The sequence below is a fragment of the Pteropus alecto genome, unplaced genomic scaffold, assembly GCF_000325575.1.
Source record: "Pteropus alecto unplaced genomic scaffold, ASM32557v1 scaffold101, whole genome shotgun sequence".
Classification (NCBI taxonomy): Eukaryota; Metazoa; Chordata; class Mammalia; order Chiroptera; family Pteropodidae; genus Pteropus; species Pteropus alecto.
In genome coordinates this window covers 16898560-16908745 of record NW_006432945.1, presented here as the reverse complement: position 1 = coordinate 16908745, position 10186 = coordinate 16898560, and the positions used below count along the sequence as shown (strand labels likewise).

Below are 10186 nucleotides of genomic sequence, written 5' to 3'. Positions count from 1 at the left end.
TCTTGCTTCTTGCTGTAGCGACAGCAGAAAAACTGCCACTCCCGATCCAGCACCGACTCGAAGTAGCGGCTCTGGAAGCCCGCCACCAGCCCGTTGTTGGAGCACGTCTGGTACCTGAAGGGAAGAAAGCAACCCCCGAGTAAGCACGGCCGACGATGCGCCCACAGACCCCTTCCGAGGACCCCGGCTCCCCCGTCGCTGAGTCAGGCTCCCCCCCGCCCCACGTTCCTGACGACCTACTCCGTTTTAACGCAGCTAAGCAAGACGCCGTATCTGTAAAAAGGACGTATGCTCACCATTAAATTCAGACATTTCAGGATCTATCAGATGAAGGAACTTTTGGGGACGCTGCTCCCGTTAGACCTCTGTGAATATACAGTTAGATGGACGGGTGCCTACGTGGATGGATAGAGAGGCATCTAGAATTTTACAAATGCAAGATTGGATTATTCATGCCATTTAAAATAAAAGGTGTCATAATTCATTTTTACTTGAATTCAAAATAAAAAGTAGACAGAAGCCCCGTGAGTTGATGAACTTCCAATGAAGGTTTCTCCTGCTTCAGAGCAGAGCCCTGGAAATTAAGCCCAAGGATGCTCATTCACTTGACCCTCACACAGCGGGCGAAGCCTGGGTGGGCACAGCGGTTGGTCCGGGCTGAGCCAGCTGGGGAGCTGGGAACACACCCCAGGTTTCCACTGCTGACCAGCAATCTTCCTGCCTCCCCCTTTACTCTGCTCCCCAGGATCGGGAAGTATTCTGGTCTGAACTCTATGGCCAGCGTCCGCCGGGGTCCTGGCGTATGGGGTCCTGGCGTACTGAACTCCTCAGTCACCCTCTAAGGTCTCTTTCTTGCCTCAGCTGCTGGGGTCTGACCTTCAAAGAGGGTGAGACAACCCCCTCGTCTGTCCTCAGACCTTCCTGGGTCTTCGTTCTTTTTGTCCTGTCCGGGCTGCTGCTGGTCTAGGAGCCGGACCCTTTCGCCGTCACGGCGTCGTCTTCACTAGGTGTTGGCTTAGGAAAGTCTGCCGTTTCTTCCTCTGTCCCGTCCGGTCCCGCTGGTGCCGGGAGGCGCTGCTGTTTGCCATGGTGGTGAGGATGCTCTTTCCCACGTGGCCACGGCCGGGCGCCCGCCTCATGCACCAGGAGATCTCACACGAGCCCTTCCGAAGCAGGCCCTTCGCTACCGCTGTTCCTTAGCGTCCCCCGCCGGCCTGGCCTGGCTGTTGGCCGCGTTCCCTCTTCCGGGTGAGCAGAGTTGGCAGCTGTCGGTGCGTCACAGCCTGACAGCTGTGGGAACCCAACCCTGTTCTCCAAGTAAAGATAAGTTTCCAGAAAATACAGCAGATGAGAGTAAGGACCGTGTGCTGATAGGTGGGAGGGACCTTGCTGACACACGGACTGTAAGTCCATCAGCGGCTGGATTTCGTCTTGTTCTTTTTACTGACTGGAGATGATCTCGTGGGTCTGAGAAAACTAGCTATTAAATACATTCCCTGTCTCTGGCCAGAAAATGTGTCCTTATCACTCATTGGTTCACATTCTTTCACATATGCATTTATTTATTCGTCCGTCCGTCTGTCCATCCGTCCAACTAACAAACGTGGACGGCTGCTCTTCCATGTCCATCACTGTCCCTCCGTGTGGGGAGAAGGTGGCCAGGCGCCTGGTCAGCCACGCACGTCAGCGCGAACGCCCAGGGCCAGGACCCGCTCTGGTCCTCACGGACCTCGCAGGGCTCAGCCTCAGAGGTCGATGATGCGCGTGAGGATGCGACGTAGCCCTGTGCCCACTGGTGACCTGGCTTCTTCACTCTGCCATCGCCCACGTCTCGCTGGGAGTGGCACCGCTTCGGAGACCACTTGGCACGGTGCGTGATGCCACACGCCTGGCATGGACCGCCAGGGGCTGGGGCCGAGCGGAGTGGGACCGTGTGACGTGGGAAGTGCGGCGTGGTCTGTTCTAGCCTAACGCCAGCACAGAGTGGCAGGCCACTTCCAGAGAAAGCTCTGCGCGTCGGGAACAAGGCCCGTGTGTGTCCGAAGGGGCCCTGCCGCGAACTGGTGCTCCCCGGGACTCGGCTCCTTGCCCCGCCACCCCCGGGACCTGCCTCCCTGTCCCCACCTCGGAGACCCAGCTCCTTGGGGACCCGGCTCCTTGCTGCCTTTGCAGTCCTGCCTTCCTGCGGAGCAGCCCTTCGCAGCGGGCAGCATCATTTGCGTGGAGCTGTCTGTCGCCGCGTGGCTTCGGTTTGCCCTGTGCCCTCAGACCACTGCAGGGACAGTGTTCCCGGTGGTAAGTGGCCTGAAGAAGTGCTGCAGGATCAGCTGACTGCTTCACGGGGCGCCTGTCCCGAAGGCCATCGAAGTTCCGTGGATTCCCCACCGACTGTCGGCCCGGCAGCTGGCCCCACGGCCCCGTGTGGAAGGCGTGTGTGTCACCCCCTCACACGCCCCGTCACAGCACTGCCCAGTGCAGACCACTGGGGCACGGCAGACCCAGGCCTCAAGAGCAGACAGCGGAGGTTAGTACCAGGACAGAAGCCCCCTCCCCAGCCCCTCTCCTGTTGCCAGCACGTTTCTGTGGAGCGAGCCTGCATTTCCGCCGGCCAGCACACTGAGACGGGGCCTTCCGGAGGCAGATTTTTGTGGGGCACATTTCACATGTGGGGAGCAGCGTCGCGGAGCGGTTAGGCCCTGGGTCCCGTGGGCAGGCGTCCTGCCCTCTGATGGCCTCAGTTTGTCATCTGTGAAATGGACATGCTCGTTAGAGCATGTGCTCGTTAAAGTTACTGCGAAGACCAGATCAGGCAGCACACGGACGGTTCTGGGGACAGCGTCTTTTGGTGCTCACGAAGTCGCTTACTGCTGTCATGTGCTTTCCCTTAGCCCGCACGGCCGCCGTGAGTGTGCTGGGCCCCTGTCCCCAGGCCAGTGGACGCACACCATTCCCTCCACAGCTGGTTCCCTGGAGCGAAGCTCACGAGGCCGGCTGTCCTCGTGGCTGACGCACGCCGCCTTGTGACCCTTTAGCACGACTTAGAGCCCCCAGCAGACGGCAAAGTCCTAGAGGGAAAAGATCGTCCGATCTTCAGCTCGCGTCCCCTTCCCCCCTGTGCCTGACACTGGGGCCCAGCAAATGTTTAAGGGAAGAATGAATGAATGAATGAATGAATGGTCAGGGCATTGTCCATTATCCACACACACACAGACCGTCTCCAGGCCCGTCACCAGCTCCCTGTGTCGGGGAGACCATGTGGCATAGCGCCCTGGACTCCCCGGTTCCTCCTGTGACCCAGCTTGCTGAAGGCCTAAAGCCCTCTGAAGCTCTGACTCCTGTTGGTTCTGTTTTCTCCCCCGGGATAATTCTTTGGGTTGCTCTCAGCTGTTTATAATGCGGTACCACGGAGATGTAGAACAGCTTCTCTGGATGGAAAGATGTAGAGCGGAGCACGGGGAGAAACACAGCTGCTCCCCAAATGCAGACTCCTGCCCCATTAAGCGGGAGAGTCTACCCGCAGGCCTCTGAGGAGATCCGGGTTGTCTCAGGGGATGTGCTTACGTCCTGCGGTCGATGTGGCACGTTGCAGGTCGTGGGGTTGCAGGCTTACGCATAGGACCTCAGGAGCATGTCGTTGCAATATTTGTCAACCAAGGGGCCTGGCGCCACCTCGGTGCCTATCTGAAAATAGGACGATGTTCGGGACACTCATGATACGCACTTCATGTTTATAGATCGTAACCGAAGTATGTGTTCGCCAATCAGAACGGGGCACACCAGGGCCCTTTGCGACCCAACAGTTTGCTTTTCAGCTCCAGCTTCGTAATTTACCGGCCGAGGGGCATTTATCTCTTTGAGTTTTGGTGTCTACAGAGCAGTCATGGTAGTAAACATAAATGACCTTGATCAAGGACTCACCTTGTGTCAGGCGTTGTGCTAAGCGCGGTTCGTATGCTGATTATTTTAATCATCGAAACAATTCTATAAGACGGGCTGATGATTTTAATCATCGAAACAATTCTATAAGACGGGCTCAGATAATCGGGTCCCCACGGCCATCGCCATCCGGCACGTGGGGAACTCAGCTTTGCAGAACCGACGGAATCCTCCGAAGGACGCGCCGCCAGTAACTCGGCTCTGTTGTCTCACCTGAGTCTCACGGTCCCGGGCCTTTGTCTTCGTGGAGGCAGAAGCTGAGGCTTAGCGGCCGATGCGCCTTGTCTGTGTCACGGTGGGGCTGCGTCGTGGAAGTTGCTCTGTCTGACTCCGAGGTTCCTAATCTTTCCATCACTTCGAGACACTGCACACACACGCACGTACACGTGTGCGGAGGGAGTTATCCTGGGAAAACTGTTGATGAGGAAGGGTATGTCTGACAAGTCCCCAGGCAGGAGCAAACGCCCTGCCGGGAAGAGTGGGCCTTTCCACCCCGGTGAGCACAGCCAAGAGCCATTCTGCAGAGCTCCCCAGACTGTGGATTCCTAGTACTTAGGAGAGTGACCGAGACGGAAAGTTGGCAAGCATCCTGCATCTGCCATGACCCGTCCTCCCACACTCAGGCTTCTTGCCCTTAGAAGCCGTCCTCACATGGATGTGACATCTCCATTAGCCGGGCATTTCCCGACGGCTTTATCCAAGAACAAAATTAACGCCAGCATGTAACATCCACCCGCGGCACTGTGGTGTCAGATGGTCTGGTTTGGGTTCCACCTGACTACGAGCGGGTGACTTCGATGCTTCTGAGCCGCAGTCCCTCATGCGTGAACAGGGGGATAGGAGGGCCTGCCTCCCGGGGTTGCCGTGAAGGTCAAACGAGACTAGACTCCAAGAAATCAAGAGCAGAGACCGGGTGGTGGTCTCCTTCACATTGCTGGGGGCTGACGAAGTCTGTGGTCATGAGCACTGGGCAGCGAGTGAACGAGCGAAGGAACGTAAGGATGAGGCATTTTTATAGACCGCGAAGCACCGCGTCCATCAGGATTAGGGCCACAGCACCCCTGTTTAATGCGACTGCTTCATCGACGCCTCAAGTCCTCCACTCTCGCGGCCTCGATTCCCCATCTTGACGTGAGGGTGTTGGAGGCTCTGGGCGATATTCGAGGCCCCTCTGGAGCTGACACTTTGGTTCTGTCACGCTGTTTGCCTTTTAAACTCCCGGCATGTCCTCTGTCCGCCTGCAGCTTCATGTTTTTAAAGTCCTTTTATTTCGGAATAGTCGTAGATTTACAGAAGCCACGTAAAGATAACACACAGGACTCTGCAACCCTTCGCTTAGCTTCCCCAAACGTTATTCACGACTCTGGCGCCTGTACGAGCCCTAAGCAATTAACAGGATGCAACGCCCAACTCCAGGCATTATTGGATTTCACCGGTTTTCCACTAATGTCTTTTTCTGTGCAGGACGCCATGTAGCATTTAGCCCTTATGGCTTCGGAAATAAGGAGTTTCCTATTGTGTTTTTTAAACTCGTTGGGACATCCAGGTTTCGGGGACAATGGAAACGTGATAACAGGTGTGTCAGCCACGCTCCGTGCATGTGTCAGAACGAGGCGTGCACGGTAGAGCCCACGTCGTAGACGCTGGGACCCTGGGAGCCAGGGGCGTGACGTGAGTAGAGTGATTTCCCACGGGAGGACCTGCAGGCTTCTTGATTGAGGGCAGAGGGGACATTGGCTGGGCCTGGCCAGCCGGAAGCAATAACTAGCCTGATTTGGTCTTTCACTGCGTGTTTAGTAGGGCCTACTATGCGCCAGCATTCTTCCAGACACTGGGGAATATTCTAGACAGTGTCGAATGAGATGAAGTCCCTATGTTTGTGAAGCTTAGGTTTTGAGGGAGACAAACATGTACAAATGCCGATCAGGTAATGACAGGCACACCACAGGAAGCATCGGGCCGGCGGGGAGGGGCGGGGGAGAGGCGGGGGTCTGAGAAAGCCCCTCTGAGGAGGCGGGCACCGTGCCCCCAGAACCACGACTCAGCATGGGGCGCCGTGTGCCACGGTGAGTCAGACGTGGAAACTGAGTAGCTTCAGACCCGCCTTGCTGCTAACTAGCTGTGGTGTGGCTTTCGTCTCTTCTCCGTCACGTGGCTTGTCTTTGGTGAATTCACAGGTTCAAAGAGTCATCTCTAGTCCCGTCTAAATGTGTCTTCTTGAGGTTTTTTGAAGCCCAGGGAAAAAAGTAGGTACCACTAGTCAGAATGTGGTCCCTCTGAATTCAGGATCCGTGTACAGCTGGCCTGTCCAAAGTCAGCCTCAGCAAATTCCAGACCGGCCAGCTCCTTTCACCACCTTGTGGCGTGCCAGGCGTCACAGCCACGGTCCCTAACAGCTCGCGAAGTGGGTGTCACGCCTTTTTTTTTCTTTTTTTTGCTAGTGTGGGGAACCAAGTACCCCAGGCCACAGTGCTAAAAGATGACAAAAAACAGAAGCTATGAATCAGGGTTTCCCGATTCTGAGACTAAAGCCCCTCCCGCCACACGAGAGCCGAACCTCACTAGAGAGTCCTCGCTTCATCTCGTTCTACGCAGGACCCTCCTGTCCTACAGCCTGTGCCACACCAGGTAGAGCAGCTTCCCTGAGAACAGCCGAGTCACACCCCGAGATGCCGAAGTGCCACTCAGGGGACCCAGGCGAAGCCTCCTGGCTGTCGTTCATGGTGAGCCAGTCTGCGCACTTCAGAGCGTCAGGGTGTTTGCCTTTGAAACTCCCAGCCTGTACTCTGCCAGCCTGCAGAGCTGTGATAGACAGAGCCACTGCGGCCAGCCCCTCAGCCGTGATGGAAGCAGCTTTTAAGGCCACACTGCGAATGGCAAGTGTCCTTAGCAAACTCTACATACTGTTAAGCCTTGGAGAATGAACGGCCAGACTGCACGGTCTCGGAAGGCTGCACACCCACCTCCCCCGCCACCACCACGCTCTGTGCTCTGCTTGGCCCTGGAAATGCACTTGGGTCTTTCTTGCAGGAGTTTGAGACTCCTCCCACCTCTTAAAATAAACCTAATTTAGACATATGAGGCAGCCAGATTGCACACAACCACCACCTCTCCCCCAGAACAGACTATGAGCCTGCAAGCCGTGGGGACTCTGGGCTCGCCCCCCAGCCAGTGGGCAACTTCTTTCTTCCAGATTTTTCACGGAGACCAGAGTCTAAACTCAAAGCAGTAATTACCTTAAAAAACGCCTCTGGGGTCATTGGTATCGGCCCTGAGGCAGCTGAGTCCCACTGTAAAGAAGCAGGTTGTCACGTTTGTGTGTCTCGTGCCGTGATGAGTGGAGGGAGAGGAGGAGGCAAGGAAGTTGGGGGAGGGGGGACACTCCTCCGCGTCTGCGAGCGCAAAAGCCTGGAGCTGAGCAGATGCACGAGAGGGTCTCTCGTCTCACGGGCTCCCTCCCTCTGCTGCTTTCCTTCAGGTAGCTCGGGGGTCATGACAAGCCAGCCACGAGCTGTCAGGTTTAAAACTGCGCATCTTTGCCTCCTCTAAACAGAAAGATAAACAGAACAACAGGACACAGGAAAACCCCATGGCGTTTGGAGGGCCAAGGCGTGCAGCCTTCCGAGACCGTGCAGTCTGGCGGTTGGTTCCACCAGGGCTGGGCGCCTAGTGGGGAACTGACCTGAGGGCCCCGGGCAGGCCGTCTTCAGATTGGACCCAGTCCCGGCCTCCTGACTCACAGCCCAGGCCTCTTCCTCTGGGGGTTCAGGAACTGTCTCTGAGTGCTTTTTCACTGCGGGTCTAAAAAGGAGCCTTAGCCATGCGCCCCACCCACAGAGGCCCCTGAACGGGAGGGCTAGATAGACAGCTGTAACTAGGTCACTCCTGGCTCCATGCCAGGCCGTCGGAGAGGCTGTCGGTCATCCAGGCAAGGCTGGACCCTGAGCCAGCCATCCGTCAGCAGGAGTCTGGGGTGCTACATCTGCTCACAGAGGTGGTGGGGTGGGCACGGAGGCCCCGAGGAAGGGCCCCCACCCGCTGCTGCTGTGCAGCCGACTCCCCACCCCTTGTCCTGAGCCCCTCCTCGGTCGTGGTGACCAAGCTGGCCCCATCCCTCCAGAGCTGGGCTTAGGGAGTGGTCTCGCAGACCCCGCCCTCCCCGGCATGCCTCCCCGAGGCTCTGCTGGCAGACCCCCTGGCTGAGGCGAGGCTCTGAGCAGCCCAGCACCGTGCTTAGCACCAGCCCTTCGGGGTTAAGGCTCACTGGGTCCAGGTCCTGGCTCTGCTACCCCTCGGCTGGGGGAACTGCTGCCCTCCAGGCCGCAGTCTGTCCACCTGTAACGTGACTCAGTGGCTTGTCCTGCGCGTGAGCGAGGTGACCGGCATGAAGCTCTCAGCGTGGGGCCTGCCCGGGGCCAGCAGCACTCAGTGAGCGGCGTCTGCTCCTGTGACTCAGGGGTCCGCTCTCCTGACGCCTCCACCCATCAGCGTCTTTCACCCCTGGACGGCCCATCGTGGTCCTGTCTGCTGGTGGAGGGACCCCCGGGTTTGATGCTTGACCACCCCAAACCCACCACACCACATTCCTGCCACGACTCAGAGTGTCTCTCTCTGCAGAGGCCACAGGGGCAGCAGCCTGCCAGCCGGGGTCCCCCTCCCTGGCCCACGGGTCCTGCCCACTTCCAGACTGCCCGTTGAATCCCCAGCCTAGCAGTCAGCTACTGGCCTGGCCAAGAGTGGGGCTGGGGCGGTCACACCCAGAGCAGAGCCCAGGCTGGGACCAGTCGGGGCCAGTCGGGGCCAGTCGGGGAGAGCAGCACTTTCCCTAAGAGCCTTTAGCAAAGGTCTCAGCGGCGGAACCTGTTTCGAACTCTAACAGCAGGAAGGCCCTCCCTCCTCACGACAGCCACAGGGCCGTCTGATTGCACTTGTCTTGCCTCGCGTTTTGGTCCCCTCCCCTCCCTTCCCGTGCTCTAAGTCAGTGTTTCTCAAACTGTCTGTCACGGGAGTCCAGTCGTTTATTTCCCCGAAACCATAGTGGGCCAGCCCTGTTGTCCAACAGCGAGAGGAAGTCTCTGCAAAACCGAGGCGCAGCGGCGGATAACTGCTCCGAGGTGACTGAGAGCCCGTCCGTCCCTGTGCGCATCTCTGTGCGGGCCGGTCAGCGTGTCGCAGGCCCCCAGGGGGCCCTCCCCGAACTGGGAGTCGGCTGCTCCGGAAGGCACAGACCCCGGGGTCCGCCCACCGTCCTGGGTGCTGAGCCTGCGGCCGCAGTCGGCCAGGCAGCTGCCCCGCCCCGCCCCGGGCACGCAGTGCTCCGGCCCCCGGAGGGTCTGGCCGGGCTTGGTGGGAGCTGTGCCCCAGGCACGCAGTGCTCCGGCCCCCAGAGGGTCTGGCCGGGCTTGGTGGGAGCTGTGCCCGGGCCCGGGAGGGTCTGGCCGGGCTTGGTGGGAGCTGTGCCCCGGCCCAGCAGCCCCGGGCGCCCTTACCATTCCATGCCAGCGCGGTTGATCTCTTCCCACCAGCACTCGGTCGGCTCCCCCAGGCTCTGCGGCGTGGGCATGCAGGCATAGTTCCACTGTCTGTCAGACCCTTCCTTCTTGCTGAAGATGCTCCTCACGGCCACCACCACCTGCCCGTGGGGACACTGGTAGCTGAAGCCCTGCCGGTTCAGGTTCACCCAGCCATCGTCGCTGTAGTCGTGGTACTGTTGGTACGGGTACCCGTAGTCGCCGTACTGGCCCTGGGCCACCGTGGCCAGCGGCAGAAGCATCCACAGGACAGTGAGGCTCATGCTGCCCGGGCTACTGGCAGACGTGTCACCCTAGGCCTGCTGGGCGGACCGTTTTATACAGCTGCGGCCGACATGTGGCCTCCAGATGTGGGTGAGCCGGCGCCAAGTGCAGTGTGTCATCGTTGAAGCAAAACTGTTCTGAGCGGCCATCCGTCCACCCAGCTCGTTTTAAGGTGGAACTCTAGGAAAGCGCACGGCGCGCTTGGGGAAGGGGAAGAAACGGCCTGGAGCCAGAACAGCTTTGCGGGGAGATCACAAAAGCAGAAGGCCTCACAGTCCCTAGAAACACCGCCGAGGACGCAGCGATCTGCTCGTCATCGCTCGGCACCTGGCCTCTCTGCGCCCCTGCCCCGCTGGCAGACCCCCGTGGCCGCTCTCCAAACTGGCCGTCCACCGCCGCACGCATGTCCAGAGGGTAGTCCCGAGAACGGCGTCCCACGTGGCAGCACCGGGGCC

At 58.8% G+C, this 10186-nt stretch overlaps 1 protein-coding gene across 1 annotated transcript in view; it reads right to left on the bottom strand.

The window, feature by feature from the left end:
* Positions 1-9730, bottom strand: part of DPT (dermatopontin) — a 21044-nt gene extending 11314 nt beyond the window's left edge. The window contains exons 1-2 of the mRNA XM_006907919.3: positions 9426-9730; positions 7-114 (exon numbers count right to left, since the gene is read on the bottom strand). Coding sequence (XP_006907981.1) covers positions 7-114; positions 9426-9730 — 413 coding nt within the window. The remainder of the gene's footprint in view (positions 1-6; positions 115-9425) is intronic.
* Positions 9731-10186: the final 456 nt, after the last annotated feature.